At 36.3% G+C, this 19,750-nt stretch overlaps 1 protein-coding gene across 7 annotated transcripts in view; it reads left to right on the top strand.

The window, feature by feature from the left end:
* Positions 1 to 19,750, top strand: part of LOC150082055 (TBC domain-containing protein kinase-like protein) — a 311,436-nt gene that overhangs the window by 219,101 nt on the left and 72,585 nt on the right. For all 7 annotated transcript variants that reach the window (XM_090379947.1, XM_090379944.1, XM_090379948.1 and 4 more), the window contains 3 exons: positions 5,253 to 5,387; positions 6,724 to 6,786; positions 11,152 to 11,329. In XM_090379947.1, coding sequence (XP_090236073.1) covers positions 5,253 to 5,387; positions 6,724 to 6,786; positions 11,152 to 11,329 — 376 coding nt within the window. The remainder of the gene's footprint in view (positions 1 to 5,252; positions 5,388 to 6,723; positions 6,787 to 11,151; positions 11,330 to 19,750) is intronic.

Raw genomic sequence — 19,750 nt, 5'->3', positions numbered from 1 at the left:
GCCAGGGCAGGTCATTGGGTTTTGTTAATGATATATAGGAATTTTGCTAGCAGGGAAAAGGAAGTGATTGTCCCTCAGTATAAGGCGATGGTCAGGCCATGCCTTGTGTACAGGTCTGGAGGCCTCATTTTGGAAGGATGTCGATTTGCTTGAGCGACAGAGAAGAGCAACAAGATTGGTGAGGGGAATGAAGGGATCGTCTTACCAAGAGAGGCTTAAGTTCTGCAAATTGCAGTGGCTGGAGACTAGGCACCTGCGCGGTGATCTGATTGAGGTGTATAAGGCTTTGCATGGATTGAGCACGCTGAATTCTGATGGGATCCTTCCACTTGTTCAGATTACAAACCTAAGGGGGTATAAATTCAAATTAAGAAAGAACAGATGTAGAATAGATGTGCGGAAATTTGCCTTTAGCCAGCGGGTGGTTAATTGCTGGAACAAACTTCCATCTGTCGTTGTAGTTGATAGGTTAAATAAATTTAAGGAGGAACTGGACAGGCATTTGGAGGGAATGGTGTGATTTTTTTTATTTTTTTTTATTTTTTTATTTTTTTTGGTTGATGCTTCATAAGCTCATACACTTGCTTTCTTGCATCACATGCCACTACTAATACTACTTAATCTCTCACTATCTTTGACTTTATTTAGCTACACTTTTATCCCTTCCCTATCCTCAGTTCACTCCCTAGCCTTATACCATTTACTTACACTAATTTCTATTTGCATATTCTTCTAAATTCTATTTACATATTCTACTTAATTCTGTTTACATATTCTAAATAAATTCTTTTTACCAAACCTCTATTTACATTAACCAAATTTCTAAATTTTTTATTCTCATTTAATCTATTCTAATTTTTGATGTGTAAGCATCTTTGGCAGCACCTACTAAATTTTGTATGGTAGTAAAATTACTTGGTCACGATTTTGCGACGCAGAATGGAAATTACGTCAAATGACATTTCCGTTTCATAAAGAAAAATAGAGTCAGGAGAGGAGATCACTCAAAGGATCATGGGAGGTGATCTTGGATGTGCATAGATCTGGCATAAACCAGCTGGTAATGAAAAAAAGTTTATGATTCGGTTCATACTTAGGTGCCTTTGGGCTAACCATTGCCACCCGTGGCAGAAACCTTTTGGTAACCAGAAAAATGGATATCTTGCAGAATTTAAGGATCATGGGAGGTGATCTTGGATGTGCTCAGAGCTGGCATGAACCAGCTGGTTGTGGGAAAAAACATAGGAAAGAGAAAAAGAATGGATTCGGGAGAGGAGAGCATGCAAAGGATCATGGGAGGCGATCCTGGATGTCCTCAAAGCTGGCATAAACCATCTGAATGCGGAAAAATGTTTGATTCTAGGCATACCACTTAGGTGGCTTGGATGTGCTCAGAGCTGGCATAAACCAGCTCTGAACGTATCCAAGATCATTACATTACATACGCTTCAGTCTTACCAGTTCAAGTGCATGTAATGTAGGCGTTACAGTACCCGTCTGTATTACTAAGCAGTTGTATATTTCCATCAAGAGGTGAATCATAAACGTTTTTCTGCAACTAGCTGGGATGCTCAAGAATATTTGAATCGGTTTGCAATTGAGGGAGATAACAGACTCCAAATTACTTGTATGAGTAGAATCTTTTGCTTGTCATTGGCCATTCTCATTAAGTTGCAGAAGTCCTCATTGGTCATCAAGTTTTCACATTTCTTTGCAATTGCACTGCGTCGGTTGAGCATGGTTGTTGTTATTTTGGTTTTTAGGAGCATTAGCAACTTTTGCTCCGGGATATGCGGTGGTTATTCCCTGACCTTTCCGCATCCTCCATATTTGGTGGTGACGGGCTCGAACCCCGGTCTAATCAAGAAGCGTGTGCTACGCACTGCTGCTCCTTCCCACCTGGCTATGGAGACGCCATTGATCATGGTGAGCTTTAGATTGTCATTCATCTCTCTGTTTGGATGATTGTAAAAGTTTCAAAAGGGGTCTTCTTCTACCAGTCACGTTACATGGCTATGCGGGGCATTACTGCATTCTTCATCAGGGTCAACTTTGTTGTCGTTGTATTGATACATTGTCTTACTTATTTCAATCATTTTGCGAATGTCCAAGTCCGACTCATACAATTTATGATCTATTATGAGCTCTTCATTGTTTTCATAGATCTTGACATATTTCATCTCTGGCAATATCTCTGTTTCCTCATTGCTAAATGGAATGTGCAGCGTTACCATCTCATGCTTGTATTCATTGAGATCCTGAGCCAAGTCATAGTTTTGATACTATTATGCATGGATACTGTCGTTTCTTGCAGCTCTGCATGTGTAATTTGTGACATAGCATGACAGAGTAACATGATAGTATGATTGTAACAGTACAAATACTTGTATTGTTGCAATCATACTATTCAACAAATGGCTACAATCAAATGGGTAACGCTACAACAAATGGCTACAATCAAACATTGATTTGGTAGAGTAAGTAGTGGGTGTAAGCATAAATGACAACGTTCATGATTTTGGTTCTAGCTGTTCGAAATTTAGTAGGTGTCGTCAAAGGTGTTTACACATAAAACATCTTTCGTGCATACAGAGTACACACACGATTTTTTATTATTATTATTTTTTTCATGTTAGCTACCATAGGCCTCCATAGCCAGCTTCTGCTCCAGGTCAGGAGCGGGAATGCAGTAGCACACGCTCTTTGAGTAGACCGGGGTTCAAGCCCCTGACTACTAAATGCGGTTGATCTGCCAACCCACACTGGACCAGCATGGCAGACTATGGTCCAATTCTCTCAACATGAATTGTTGAGGAGGCTTCCATCCTGCAGTGGGTTGATAATGGCTGCAGTTTTCCATTTTGTTTTTTTTAAACACGTAGTTTTTAATTTTATTTCTACTTTAATTCACCTGGGAGTAATTGTGCAGTCAGATATGAAGTTTTCTGAGCAATGCAGACAGGCTGCCAGGGCAGGTCATGGGGTTTTGTCAATGATATATAGGAATTTTGCTAGCAGGGAAAAGGAGGTGATTATCCCTCTGTATAAGGCAATGGTCAGGCCATGCCTTGAGTACTGTGTACAGGTCTGGAGGCCTCATTTTAGGAAGGATGTAGATTTACTTGAGCGTGTTCAGAGAAGGGCAACAAGATTCGTGAGGGGAATGAAGGGATCCTCTTACCAAGAGAGGCTTAAGTTCTGCAAATTGCAGTGGCTGGAGACTAGGCACCTGCGCGGTGATCTGATTGAGGTCTATAAGGCCTTGAATGGGTTGAGCACGCTGAATTCTGATGGGATCCTTCCACTTGTTCAGATTACGAACCTAAGGGGGCATAAATTCAAATTAAGAAAAGACAGATGTAGATTAGATGTGCGGAAATTTGCCTTTAGCCAGTGGGTGGTTAATTGCTGGAACAAACTTCCATCTGTCGTTGTGGAAGTTGATAGGTTGAATAAATTTAAGGAGGAACTGGACAGGCATTTGGAGGGAATGGTGTGATTTTTTTTTTTTTTTTTTTGGCTGATGCTGCATAAGCTTATATACTTGCTTTCTTGCATCAAATGCCACTGCCACTGCTACTACCCTAATTTATTTTATTACCTAACATACACTGTGTTGGGACTACCTTGTCCATATTTTGTGAAAGTTATACTGCTATCCCCACTTAGTTTTATTCTTAAATTTGCTTCTCTTCCACAGATATGGACAAGTATAGAAATACAGTCCTTGAGTAAAAATTGATACATGATCAGGTGTAGTGCCCTGATGAAATACCTGATCATGTATCAATTTTTACTTTTGCTAACGTCAGATTTGATTGCATATTTGCTCTACCCCCCCTTTTTTCAACTTACTGCCAAATTTACCCACCCATATCTGATGCTGACTACTATTCTTTTTACTAATTTAATCATTTTGATTTAATTTTATACTTTACAGGTCCCTCATCTCTAATTGGCTTTTCAATTCAGCCTATAATTTTGCTTAATTCGTTACAACATAGGATATTCACATTCATTCTTTATCACGCCTACATTATCTCATCTTTCTGCTATCCTTTTCCTATTAGCTTTTGGCATTTTGTGTAATTTACACTTCCATCTTCACACTTATCTGACTTATTAATTCCACCTTACATTTATATTTGTGTGTGTATATATATATATATATATATATATATATATATAATTCAAATTAAATCCAAATGAATCGAATATTATACACAAAAAATAAATGCAAAATTAAATGAAAATAAAAAATAAAGATAGTAGAGCAGACATTAGTGGCAGCAATCATGCAAAAATCACAACATGTTGCGTGTATTTAACTTTAATAAAATGTAAGGTTAAAATAAAATAAAATTTATTCCAGTAGCGTGACAAACTAGTAGTGTGAAGATGAATTTAACATATAAAATGAAGAATAGGGTACTGTTGGGGAAACATTCCTAAATAATTTAGAAAATAAGAGTCCAGATTAAAAGAAATTTAATGTCCCCCCCCCACCCGTGATAGGCACCTATTTCCAAATTACTTGAAATATCACTATATGTAGATGTATTCTACCAACAATACAGACAGATAGATAAGTAAAAATAAAACTAAAAATAGTAGAACATACCATAATATCGAATTGAATAGAAAAGTAAAAATGAAACTAAAAATAGTAGACATACCATAATATCTAATTGAGTAGAACAGGCTGACCATTATGCCTCATCTTGTCAGTGGACCACGAGGCCATAATAGTCAAGGAACCACTGCATTTCGAAGTAAACAAATCTATGCCATGACAATGATACTAAGATCAAAACTGCCTATGCAATAGATTTGCATAAGGGTGGTCCATATGCAGGGTTAAAATAATGGGACAGCAAAAGGAATACTTGTATGGAAAAAACCACACTACTGAACAGACAAAGCAACTGCTAAACTTATATATATATCTGGAAATAGATCTATTTCCAGTTACTCTAATATTCTAAAGTAGGTGAAACTTAGCTATTTTTAGGGGAATTAGCTATTTTCCAAGATCAAAAATAAAACTGCAGTGGGGAAGGGGAATATTAATTTTTCCATTTCACTTAGTTATTGAACACATTTATTGGAATCAAAACTGAATGCTTTTTTAATTAACTGATTATTCAGAATATGAATATAATAATAATTGTATATATAATTTTTTTGTTGTTCTCTTTATAATAGCCTTGACTTTTTGTAGCTAAATTGCTAAATTTTAACAACTTTTTTAGTTACACCGCATTATCTTGTACCGTCGTCTCCTAGAAGCATACCCATATAAGTGCCCTCAGATTATTCAGGAGGCTAGAGTAGATATTCCACCACTTTATCGTGCACGAACTTGGGCTGCACTTCTTGAAATTGAGGTTTGTATTCATTAATAACATCTGTTTCAGTATCATTATTGTTTTCATTGTACAGTATTTTTATAATTAATAGTTATATGTATTTGAGTGCATATATTCTCCTCCTTGCTTACAGTGGAAGAGAAGAAATCATTCACTTATAAAATATGAGTCACTGCTCATGTTTTTTTCAAGATTTGGACAAATGCAATGATTTGTCAGATTTTGTTATATGGTGATAGGAAGAAGGGTAAGAAACTTGCTTTCCATAATGGCACATTTAGTGAGCTTTTGCAGAACTGTTGTGAAGGTCTATGTAGATTGGCAAACTGAGGACAAAACAACTAGTGATATGTATGGTAAATAGAAAGTGAGTATATAAGGTAAGATAATAGGAAAATGTTTAGTGTAAGTATAGGTTAATGACAGTGGAGACACTCCAGATCAGTTTTCTTTAGAAAAATAATATTTAAATCTTCATTAGCTGGAGTATGAGATGTCCAAGTTAGCACTCTCCTAGCTAGCTCCTCCTAACCCTACATGAATGACAATTGCAAATTGTGTTGTATTAGAAACATAATGATTGACAGCTGATCACATGGAAATAGTGTGCTGATCCAGTAATCATGCTTCCTTTCATTATATGCCAGTGGTAGGCACAATGCGTAGTGAAATAAACATGAGGTAATGGACTTAGTGTGTGCAGTTCAAACAATTTTTTTGGAATTTTTGGGTTAACAACATCTATCATAAAACTCTAGAAAGAAACAGAGCAGTTGTTGTTGTTGTTTGGTTTTTTAGGAGCATTAGCAACTAAGGCCATATTGCTCCGGAATATGCGGTGGTCATTTTCTAACCTTTCCGCATCCTCCGTATTTGGTGGTGACGGGAAACAGAGCAGTAGCTACAAGTATATTTCCATATGTAAAAATTTAAAGCATTATGAATAGCCAAGGTAGTCATAGAGATGTAGCTTGTAAGATTAATTTTTCAATATTATGGGAAGATGTATTTTTTTAAATTTTTTTATAGTATTAGATAATTCAAAAATAATACCATAAAAAGAAAAAGACAACTCTCTCAGAGGATTAAGAAAAAAAAAAAAAAAAGTTTGGAAGGTGAAGGATGAAATGCAGGATGGTAGATATCTTAGAGTTGATACAAAAATGAAGAAAAATATTTTAGTTTTAAAATTTTAATGGTATGGGGAGTAGTCAAAAAAAATGTTATATTGGTATGGTGAAACCTGCCGTTCAAAACTTAATTTCATCTTATAATACTGAGTGTAGAAGCTAAGAATTTTATATATTTTTATATTATTTTGATAAATAGTACTTCATGATTTTTATTTTTTAAGGGAGATATACAATCACAGTATGATGCAATTGACAAGGAAACTCCTACTGCAACAGATCGACAGGTAAATTTTGAAATTTTCATCATAATTAGTAGTATTAAGCAGATTTAGTCATTAGAAATTCTAGTTGATAGCCTTTTTCCATGGAATTATTTGTTGTAATATAATATCTCATGCAAAAGTAAACACAAAGTATCTTAATTAGAACAGTATGTTTTACTTAATCTGAATGTTTAATTACAATATGACATTCTAATTAAACATTCAGATTAATTAGATGCCAGTCAGTAATACTAATTAGCATACATTTACTATATATTATACTAATTAGTGTTAGTATACTTAAGTGCCAAATGTAAACTATTCTAGTTGTCTGGTACTGCCCTGACATTTACTGTGCACAAATGGTCTTTTCTGATACAGTTGCTTACTAAATTTGGTTTAGTAAGCAACTGGTCATTTCAATCAGAAATATTACTTACCTGTTGGCTTCATGAAATATTTCATTCTTGCAAGTGTGCAGAGTTGATCCATATTGGTCAGATAAATTCCTCAAATCTAGTTGGCGATTTTTAATTGGCTAAGTTTTAGTCAGGGACATTAAGATCTTTTTGATCTTATTATTACTGATCAAGCGTACTGAATCAGAAAAGATTTATTTAAGGATGTGTTTATCTTTGAGAATTGCAGGACAATGAGTATAAAGATAAACATATAGAGTTTTCATTAATCCTTTAAAGGTGATTGCAGCATAATCAACAGCTATCAGTATAAAGATCTGCATAAAAGCAATGCTTTCTACCTGGTAGCACTCATTTGTGCAGAACATTATGCTTATTTAATTTAGGACTTAGCTCTTGGAAGAATATGCTTCCAAGAGCTATGTCCATAAATATGATCCACAAATTATGTCTACAGTCATTCAGAGTTCATGTGTCCTGGTAGAACATTTGTTCCTTGTTAAAAGTGAGTAAAAATTAAAGTCATATACAGTCCTACCATTAATACCCACACATCTCACTCGTGATGATTGGTTACATCCTACTCAAGAATCACATATCAAGCACAACAGCATTTGGTCTATTCATGACATTTCAATTCCAGTGAAGATCCCTAGGTTGCTGATTGGTGATGTAATCTGCCAATGGAAACCATCACAAAATAACACAGAAAATATCTGAAGCTGATGGAACATGGCAGAAGAGCCTTACAAAGAATCAGTTGTTTGGAATGCAGGCTGACGTTTTTGCACCACACACAAGTCTTCATTGAGACAGTTGGGACACGTATCAGTACAGTGCACAGGATGTTGCATGATATGGGTTACTTTGGTCGTGCAGCCACCCACAAGCCACTAATCACCCTGACTGATGCCAGGTACCATCTAGCTTGTTGTAAGGCCTGCTGGTCGTGAACTGTAGACCAATGGAACTATGGTTTGGAGTGAAAAGTCATGGCACATAGTCTGATAGTGATACCTGGAAAAAGTTACCCGCCAGACTGTATCATCTTGCCAATGAAGTTTGGCAGAGGCAGTGTGATGGTCCGGGGCTGTGTCTCATGGTTTGTCCTGGGACCATTGGTTGGTTGTTTTGGGCAAAACCATGAATGCTGAGGTCTCTCTAGATGTCCTGGACGGTAATGCATTACCTACATTGTGGCAGCACATCTGGGAAGTCTCATAACTCTATTAGCTGGACAGTGCTCCTCGTAATACCGTTCATGTTATGATAGATTGGTTTGAGGACATAAGCAATGAAACATTGGACTGGCCAGCCCAGAGCCTTGACCTTGATTCTATGCAGAAACTCTGGAATGAATTGGATCATTGGATCAATTGAATGAATTGGATCATTGGGTGTGTTGTGAGGAGAGACTGCCCATAAAACAGAGCTGAACTTGTTGCTTCTGTGAAGCTTTCATAGAAGCTTAAATAAATGAAAGAATTCTGGTGGGGGAAGAACAGGTTTGAATCCTGTAGTTCAAAGTAATTAAGGTTATTAAGAGTACTGTAGTTCAAATGGTGGAAAATACCAGAGGACATTTACAAAAAACTGGTGGAGAGTGTTCCATGGTGACTTTTTTTTTTTATGTAAGCCCGAAACACGAGAGGTATTAGAACCTATAATACTTAGTATCGTGCTTGGGTTGGAGGTTGAGAGGACAAAAGAAGATATTTGTTGACATTGGACTTGAACTTCTGTAGACTGTAATTTTCAGGAAATACGTATGATGGAAGGTTGTTTCAGAAAACGGCAGTTGAATGAATAAACGAGGAAGATGAAAAAGATGAAAAGTTGGTTCTGTGAGTTTGAAGTTGGACAGACTAGAAGCTGTTATAAAGGATAAAGGTTGTTTCAGCACATGCTGTTAGTTTTCCTCTAAATAAAGGTTATTTGTATATATGCAGGTTGGATATTGATGATAGGGCAGTGCATAATTCAGAGCAGCTTCAGATGCTAGTTCATTCATTGCACCAGCATTCATGATCTATAATACAAATTGATATTCCACAAGCACAGTGTCACAAAACTACCAACTATTGAACAATGAGAGACCCAACTGGTCTGCATGTTTTCAAGAGCAGAGTGGTGAGGAAGAGGCAAGACACTGGAGCCTTGTTAGTTATTAGCTGTAATACAAATAATAATAATAACACTGGCTAATAGTGTAGAATTTTTAGCTCTGTGCTGTATTTCAGATATACTTCTAAGTGTGCAAACAGGCATGTTCTCTTAAGAATATCATACATATTGTATCGCTAATATTGTTACTGACCATATAGTAAATCATGGAGAGGACGGGTACAAAATATAGTGAATCATGGATACAAGGCTTCATATGCACCTCCCCCAACAAAAAAAATAAAATTGCATTTAGTTTTTATAAATTAAAATACTATATGTTTTTTATGAAAATATAAAGTTTTTTTTTTTAATATGAATATATTTTTGTACCCTCTTTCCAATTTCCTGGATTGGGATATCTGACAAAAACTTTACTTAAGAGTAAAATTATTAACGATTGCATCTGCTTAGTGGTAAGTGAATTATCTTAATAATGATGAAGGCATAAACTTAAGTGCTTTCAGGAACTGATCGCTGAACCAAGTAATACAAATATTAAATGGAATTTGAGTACAGATTGTATTTGAAGAAAATGGTTAGATAATATGCTTAATAAATGAAAGTAAGTTGGCGGGAGAACAGGTTAAGAATTAGCTGCAAGATAAGTCCTGTAGTTAATGTAGAGATACTTTACATGTATGTTTACGGAGATTTTTAATGATGCATAGATTTTATTAAAACATATTTCATATAATTTAAAAAATTTTGACCGTAAAGAGATATAATGGATGTGAGGCCAACAGCTTATCTGGTTGACAAATATAAATTTGAGCTGAGTGATATTGCCATTGCTACTGACAAAGATTGTTCGTTGGTTATCAGTATTAGTAGTTGCAAAATGATGCAAGGAAATTCTTTACGTCAAAAAATTTCATTTACCCATCCCTTTTATTGCATCAAAAAATTTCATTTGCCCATCCAATCATTTTCTCAACTACTTATGGCCGGAAGTACTCCATATTTGTGTGCTGGATCTCCAAATTAACCTGCATACACCCTATTACAGAGTCAGCTTGCAATTGGATGAACACTGGCATATTCCTTATATGTCATATGTTAATGTATGTTTTTCCAACATATATTAACACACTCCATCAAACTCTGATTAGTTATCTTTCTTCTTCCCTTCTTATCCCCTTCCCTCTTTTTCATTTCTTCTCCCCTTCCTTCAATTTGTTGTTTTACAGTCTTAATTGGAGTTTTGTACCACATATCTTACATATAATTGCCTTCCTATTTAAGGTTGCTGTGTACTATGTTTTTGTTGATAAAGCCCTAGAAGTACACAGTTTTGAAAGTTAGTTGGCTTGTATTTTAATGCTTAGCAATTTTTACTTGTTTATAATTTTTATTATTTAAATATATCATTTCATGTGTATTTTATTTGTACTTGCCAAATAAAATTTTAATAAATCTTATTTGGCCTTAATTGGTTATGTCAATAATTTTTTATAATGCATAAACTTTCTGAGTAGTATAAAGTGATCTAATATAAATTTTTTTGTTCCTAGAATGTTGAAAAGATGGGCTATAACACTCAAAAAGTTAACTTATAGAAAGTGGTAATAGGAGTTAACATATTTCTTTTTATTTTATCAACTTATTATTGATTATGTTTCTTAGCAGATCGAAAACTTTTAATGAGACACTTTAAGTTACTAAAGTTGCTAAAATAGTATAAAATAATTTTTGATCTTTGTCGTTGATCATATGCATATGTGGTTGATCATATGCATAATAATATGCATGCACAACACAATTGAGAAACTTCAGAATGTATTAATCTTTCTTTCTTTCATAGATTGAAGTTGACATTCCTCGATGCCATCAATATGATGAACTACTCTCCTCTCCTACAGGCCACACCAAATTCAAAAGGCTTTTGAAAGCATGGGTAGTAAGTCATCCTCAGTATGTTTATTGGCAAGGATTAGACTCCCTTTGTGCTCCTTTTTTGTACCTGAATTTTAATGATGAAGGTAACTTGTCATTATTAAAGTGTCAATTTTAATATGAAGATAAAAATAATTATTTTTGTACACATTTTTCATGACATTTTAGAAACTGATTCCATAAGAAATTTCATTATCACTTTCTTCCTCTGAAAAATAATTATAATCATAACTGATTTTATGAAAGGTAGGAGGGAGGACTATGATATTATTTAGTGCAAATGCATCATTAGTTCACTTTCATGAATTTCATGACACACCAAAGTTTGTATGTTAGGCATCATTATTATAACATCTCATATTGTGAAATCCTTCACAATGAGTTGCCTTTCTTGTATACATTAGAGAAGCCTACTGTTACTTATTCTCTATTGAGCATGACCGCCACCCAGATGGCATCTTTTAAAGCTACTTGATTTCTCATTGGCAGGTGGGTGGATGTGTTGGTAGGAACCCACCCACCCACTGAAAAGAACTGACAACCCAGTTGACGCCAAATAGCCTTGAAATCATGCCATCGGTGTGGTTGCACTCAGTGGTGAATAAGGAGTAGTAGTAGTAGTAGTGGCATGTGATGCAAGAAAGCAAGTGTATGAGCTTATGCAGCATCAGCCAAAAAAAAAAAAAAAAATCACACCATTCCCTCCAAATGCCCGTCCAGTTCCTCATTAAATTTATTCAAACTATCAACTTCCACAACAACAGATGGAAGTTTGTTCCAGCAATTAACCACCCGCTGGCTAAAGGCAAATTTCTGCACATCTATTCTACATCTGTCCGTTCTTAATTTGAATTTATGCCCCCTTAGGTTCGTAATCTGAACAAGTGGAAGGATCCCATCAGAATTCAGCGTGCTCAACCCATTCAAGGCCTTATACACCTCAATCAGATCACCGTGCAGGTGCCTAGTCTCCAGCCACTGCAATTTGCAGAACTTAAGCCTCTCTTGGTAAGAGGATCCCTTCATTCCCCTCACCAATCTTGTTGCTCTTCTCTGTATACGCTCAAGCAAATCAACATCCTTCTATAAATGAGGCCTCCAGACCTGTACACAGTACTCAAGGCGTGGCATGACCATTGCCTTATACAGAGGGACAATCACCTCCTCCCTGCTAGCAAAATTCCTATATATCATTGACAAAACCCCATGACCTGCCCTGGCAGCCTGTCTGCATTGCTCAGAAAACTTCATATCTGACTGCACAATTACTCCCAGGTCTTTTTCATTTTTTACCACCTTAAGTGTAGTACCACATAGTTGGTATGTTTCTCTGGGGTTACTTCTACCCATATGCAGTACTTTGCATTTGTCAATTAATTGCAGATATCTTACTTCATCTTTAAACTTCAGTTGCCACTTCTCAGCCCATCTGCCCAAATTTTCTAGATACTGTTGCAGTAGCACACTGCCATTACTGTCATTAACAACCCTGCCAACCTTTGTATCATCTGCAAACTTCGACATTAAGCCTGATATACCTTCATCAGTATCATTGATAAATATATAAAACAACAGTGGACCCAACACTGAACCCTGTGGGACTCCACTGATAACATTAGTCCACAAAGAGTAGCACCCATTGATTACCACCCTCTGTCTTCTCCCACTTGACCATCCTTTTATCCATTGTAGCAACTTACACTTAATACCATTCTGCTCCAATTTGTACAATAGTCTTCCATGCGCAACAGTGTCAAAAGCTTTCCTGAAATCCAACTATATGATATCAAAATTTTTTGCATCCAGTTCCTTTGTAACCACATCATAATAACCAATCAAATTTGTCAGACAAGACTTTCCCTTAACAAACCCATGCTGTGTCTGAATTATTGCTGCAGTCTTCTCTAGATTATCCTGCAATGCATCTTTAACCAGTGATTCCATTTTACCCGGAACAGAAGTTAAACTAACTGGTCTGTAATTACTCGTGTCATCCTTCGATCCCCATTTATGAATTGGGGATACATTTGCACATCTCCAGTCCGTGGGAACCTCCCCTGAGTCCAAGGATGCTCTCATAATTATGGCTAAGGGTTTGCTTAGTTGCTTTGCCGCCTCCTTTAATATAACTGGATACATCCCATTCACCCCAGGTGCTTTTCTTATGTTTAACTTCAACAATTTCTCCTCCACTTTGCTCTCAGTCATTATAAAATCATTAAGTATCCTCGTGTGAATGTAGATGCAAAATACTCATTCAGTTTGTTTGGTATCTGAGCAGGATCATCAACAGTCGAATCATCGATGTCAAGTGGACCAATCAGATTCATCCCCTTCCTTTTAGAGTTTATATAAGTAAAGAAATCCTTGCTGTTTTTCTTAGCATCTTTTGCCAAGGATTTCTTCGCCTGTTTAACCTCCTTTGTGACCTGATTAAAGACTAGCTTATATCTGCCATTGGCTTCTGAGTCGCTTGATAATTTATATGCATCCCATGCATTTTTCTTCTCTGTTACGAGTCTCATTAGTTCATTTGATAACCATTTAGACCTAAATCTTGAACAATATTTCTTAATAGATATGAAACTTTTAGTAGCATCCACGATTAATTATTCCTTGAATGCTTCCCACTTAGAATTTACTGTTGGTAACATCGTCAGTTGATCCCACTGTACAGAATTTCCCCATTAGACTTCTGTAATGGGAAAGTTTTACATATTCAAAGAATAAGAGGAAGACATTCTTCAAGGATTTCACAATATGAACTCTGGTTTGTCTTGAAATTCAGGTGTGAACTAATGATGCATTTTCACAAAATAATGTCATAGTTTGAGTTTCTCATAGCTTGAGGCTTTTAGCCATAAAATTTTATTAGTCTAAGTAGGGGAACTTTCCTGTCATTGTGTCTTTGTTATCTTAAGGACATCCAGAGTAAAGTGAATCTTCTCTAATGCTGTTACTAACCTACCAAACTCCTTTGACCTTGAGGTATGGTTGCAGCACATAACTCATCATAATGTTCAATACGAAACCCAAACCTTCTGTTATCTGATTTGGGTCTTCTTGCTGATGATGCGTTACTTTCTCAAATATGGTAATTTCATTTCTTCCGCTTAGAGCTGTCACAAATTCTCTTCCTGACTATTCTTTATTATATTTTATCATTTCTTTAGGGCTGAATAAGATCTTCACTTGTTGTGAGTCAATTAATTGCAGATATCTTACTTCATCTTTATAATCATTCTCTGAAAGAATCTTTTGGCCTCCCATATGTGAAATACTATCTTGTGTATAGGTAATTGTGTATTACCTATCTTGGAGCATTCTAATTCCACAAATGTGACCGACTTTCACCCTATTCAATAACACTACTTAAAAATATTTTACAGAATTCTTCAAAACCTATGTAGGCATCTTTATATTATATCATATCTTTCAATATCAAAATGGTTGTATGTAGTTAAAGGTGCTATTTTTTTGATAGAAGTAAATCTATTATATTAATCTATTATTATAATATTATAATAAATCTATTATTATAATAAAAATAGATATTATAAAAAAACTTCAATTTTTTTGATAGAAGTGAAAATAACTATTCCTGAATTGTTAGGAATATTGAAGATATAAGGAGATAGGTATTGAAGATATAAGGAGGTGAAAGTAAAATTCATTAAAAATAATAAGTTAATGTTATTATATGTGGATTTTGCAAAGTGTACTAGGCTGTGTAAAACAGATTAGAAAACATCCCGGAAATTGTCTATGGGTTGAGAGAAACTTACCTATATATATATAATTACAACAGTATGTATGATAAGGATTTAAGATAAGGAATTTGAACAGTGTTTAAAGTACAGTAGTGTACAATAAAAGCTTTCCAAGAGAGTTCTAAGGCGAAATGAATCGAATAAGAATGTATTAAGCATAATAAAAGCATTCAAAGTTAGCCTTTAGGCCAATAAAGAAGATATAAGATAAGATTTTAGCATAAGGATTTAGAATAAAGATATTCAGATAAAAGTATACCCAGTGAGCCGTGAGGCCAAAAGACTTGATAATCTGAATTGGTTTTCAGATTTTGATCCCAATATGGTTTTAACAACTGAAGAACGTGTATGGCTCATCGAACACGTATTCCAAGAAGGTGGTAGATACACAGATGTGGTGCAATTTGCTGACAAATTCCCAGATACACCTGTTCCACATCGCAATACAGTTCGTAACCTTGTCGATGAGTTTTGGGAAACAGGAGCAGTGGATGATGTCAAACGCTGTGGAAGACCAGAAAAGCTATCGGAGGAGAAACTGATGGATATTTCTGACAGTATGCTGCAGAGTCCATCAAAATCATTATGAAAGTTAGCTCAGCGGCATGATATTGGTCTTGGAACTGCTCATAAAGCCGGCGCCTCCGTAGCCAGGTGGGAAGGAGCAGCAGTGCGTAGCACACGCTTCTTGATTAGACCGGGGTTCGAGCCCGTCACCACCAAATACGGAGGATGCGGGAAGGTCAGGGAATGACCACCGCATATCCCGGAGCAATATGGCCTTAGTTGCTAATGCTCCTAAAAACCAAAATAACAACAACAGCTCATAAAGCCGTCAGAAAGAAATTAAAGCAAGCTCTTCCCATACAAAATAATGGCGGTACATGAACTGAAAGCAACTGATCATGAAAAACAAATACGCTATTGGATGGTTTAACCGATTTATCGAAGAGAATACAGCTAATGTGTTGGATGTGACCTTTTTCACTGACGAAGCATGCTTCCATCTCTCGGATTATGTTAATTCGCAAAATTCAAGATTGTGGTCATCCGATAATCCTCACACTTTGCACGAAACAGCCCTACACGATTTCAAGATTGGTGTGTGGGTTGCGATTTCCAGACGTCGAATTGTTGGCCCTATTTTCTTTATGAACACAATAAACAGCGGGCGCTATTGCTTGGAGATTCTTCACACCTTCATCGGTCAGATGACAAGTGATGAAATCAATTACTCATGGTTTCAATAGGATTGTGCTACTGCCCACACATCTCACAGATCTATGCAAGTTATTAAAGGAATGGTTTGGAGACCGCATTATTTCGACAGACTTGTGGCCCTCACGCTCACCAGATCTAAATCCGCCAGACTTTTATCTATGGGGAGCAGCAAAATCTGCAGTGTATCTAGCTTGTCTGCGCAAGTTGGATGACTTGAAAGCAGCAATAACAGCATTCATTCAGTCTATTTCAAGTGAGCAACTGATAGCGGCGTTTAGAAACAAAATAAGAGGGATCCGAGCCTGTATTGATGCTAAGGGGGGGTCACTTTCAACATTTTTTATAATTGTCATTCATATTTACCTCCTTTATTCTATATTGAAACATGTCTGTTAATAAATATATAAGTGCACAGTGACTTTCCGAACACCCTGTACCTATAAACGAACAAATAATTAAAAATAAAATGATGATGATGATGAGGTAAATTACTGATATTAGGATACATTGAATGGTACGTTGATGAGGGCTAGCACCGTTCAATACATCCAGTCAATAATTGACAAAGGCTATCTGTTTCTGTTGTTATCTGCTAGGTCCAAATGATGATCTAAAATTATCCAAATTATACATTATATTAAAATTTAGCAGCAAACTGGCAAAATAACAGCTAGCCCAACAAATAGCAGTGAAACAAATAATACAGAAAGTGAGAGCCAATTATAAATTAGATGTGGGGTTAGAAGTGAAAATACTATTATGCTATTATACTGTGAAAGGAAATAATTTAAGCTATTTACCAGTGAAAAATAATTAACTTATTAAGTAGTGAAAAAGAAAAGGCTTATACCAAATTAAGGTGAAAGGAGGTAAGAGTAAGGATAGTAATAGCACCTCAATTTCAATTTCTCTAATAGATTTTGAGGTGTAAAAATTTAGAGTTAGCAGGTAGAAAGTAAAAAGCAAAGAAAATAGCGTGTAATAATAGAGTTACTTCAGATATACTGGGAGCATAACTGCCTATTTCTTTAGTAGGGATCCTGGTATTACAATAGGTAGTAAAGATGTGAATAAAAGTCCTGACATTGTCAAAAGCTCTCCAAATATTCTGTTCAAATTTTCAGAACATTCTAAAAATTTATTTATGTTTTTGATATGATTTGAAGATTTCGTGCAAGGGGAAACACATTTCGCCATAATAATGTAAAGACCTGCAGAATTCCGGCTGTTGGTGTTATCGCAAATTCAATAAGATCGTGTTTACTATCCGTTTATAATAGATTGCACTAACTAACAGAAAAGCTTAACAGGGGACTGCTAATTGTTTTTATTGTTTTATGGTTGTGACCTCCAAAAATCCAACCAGACCACGTGGTATGGTATGGTCAGAGACAATCATAGGGTAATCTTGAGCGCTGGCCTATTCAGTTGACAGCTGCAGCTAGCATTGTCCACGCGTGCACCTTACCTTAGTTCTTTAGTGTGTTTTTACTTTTGCTTTTATTTATTTATTATTTATTTTTTTTGCTTTTTCGCATTGATAAGGGGGAAAGATTAAAAAGGATTGCTCTCGATATAGGGTGGAAAAACAAACTGCTCCCGATTGGAGTTAAAAAAAAAAAAAAAAAAAAAGGAAAGCAATCAAAAACTTTTTGTGCAAAAATGGTGGCCAAAAACAGCTTAGGAAATAGAGCTACCATTAAGGGCACCTCCATAGCCAGGTGGGAAGGAGCAGCAGTGCGTAGCACACGCTTCTTGATTAGACTGGGGTTCGAGCCCGTCACCACCAAATACAGAGGATGCGGAAAGGTCAGGGAATGACCACCGCATATCCCGGAGCAATATGGCCTTAGTTGCTAATGCTCCTAAAAACCAAATAACTAACTAACTAACAAACAAGCTACCATTAAGCCAGCAAAAATAAAAATTTGGATGAGGCCTTATACATTTGGTTTTGTCAAGAATGAGAGCAAGGGGTTCCTCTTTCAAACCCCCAGGTTGCAAGGAGCAGTAGTGCGTAGCACACGTTTCTTGATTAGACCGGGGTTCGAGCCCGTCACCACCAAATACGGAGGATGCGGAAAGGTCAGGGAATGACCACTGCATATTCCTGGAGCAATATGGCCTTAGTTGCTAATGCTCCTAAAAAACCAAATAACAAACAAATAACATCTTTCAGACCCAATCCTTCAATCAAGGGCTCTTAGCCTTAATGAAAAGTTAGTAGGCAACCCATCTTTTACTGTGAGTTTGGGGTGGCTATCAAAGTGGAAGGAGCATCATGGAATCCAACAGCTTGGAATTACAGGCAAAAGTCTTTCTGGTGATTGTGTTGCAAGCGAAGAATTTAAAGTACAGTTTCTCAAGTTTATTAGTGAAGAAAGTTTAGTTCCATCCCAAATTTTTAATTCTGACGAGACTGGTTTATTTTTCAAAATGTTACCCAAAAAAAAAACACTTGCCTCAAAACTTGGCTCTTCAGCTAAAGGACATAAATCGAGTAAGGAAAGAGTGACATTGCTTTTGTGCAGTAATGCATCTGGGAATTTAAGGTTACTACTGTTAGTCTTAAAAAAATCTGCTGAGCCCATGCTCTTAAAAATTTGAACATAAATGCCCTCCCAGCTAAGTACACGTCACAAAAATCAGCTTGGATGAGCTCAGGTCTTTTTAAAGATTGGTTTTTCATCTTGTTTGTTCCCTTAGTTGAAAAATATTTAAGGGATCAAGGACTGGAAGAAAAAGCAGTTTTATTCATTGATAACGCTCCAACCCACCCAGCAGAAGAACAACTGAGATCTGGCAACATCTTTGTAAAATTTTTCCCACCCAACATTGCTGCATTATTACAGCCTATGGATCAAGGAGTTAGAGGCTGTGAAGTGACGGTACAGAAAGAAGTTGATAATCTCACTGTTGAACAACAAGAGGCACTTGAAGAAAAATCAAACTTTATGGACCTTCTTAAAAATGTCAACATAAAGACAGTCATTTATTTTTCTGCTGCTGCTTGGGACAAAACTGCCAAGACTACCCTTTTCAAATGCTGGAAAAACTTTGGTCTGATGTTCCAATAGAAAGATCTGAGGAGAAAATGGACATTTATTCAGATCCTGATGATGATGATGACAAGGATGATAATGATTTTGTTCAGTTAGCTCAACGTCTAGGGGGGTTGTTCAGAATGTAACAAATGAAGACAGGATTGGGTGCCCTGAGTGCGGGATTTGCTGGCATCCTCTGGTATGGCACACCTGCCGGTGGATGCGGGACATGGATAATGTGTGATAATGATCTAGGACATCAGATCCTCACCGAGGAAGACATTGTAAGCAGGCTCATCATCATCATTGCAAGCTAATGAACATGACAACTCCGATGATAAGTGTGTGAGGAAGCAACTGACGTGAGCCACACTGAAGCAACCGGAATACTGGAGAAGCTACTGATTTATTTTGAGAGACAGGATGACACATCAGCTGGTGAGCTTCTGACCTTGAAGTGTTTTTTTTTTTT

Source organism: Mastigoproctus giganteus, chromosome 8 (genome assembly GCF_048544385.1).
Source record: "Mastigoproctus giganteus isolate SK-2022 chromosome 8, ASM4854438v1, whole genome shotgun sequence".
In the NCBI taxonomy this organism is placed as follows: Eukaryota; Metazoa; Arthropoda; class Arachnida; order Uropygi; family Thelyphonidae; genus Mastigoproctus; species Mastigoproctus giganteus.
This window is presented reverse-complemented; position numbering and strand designations above follow the sequence as displayed.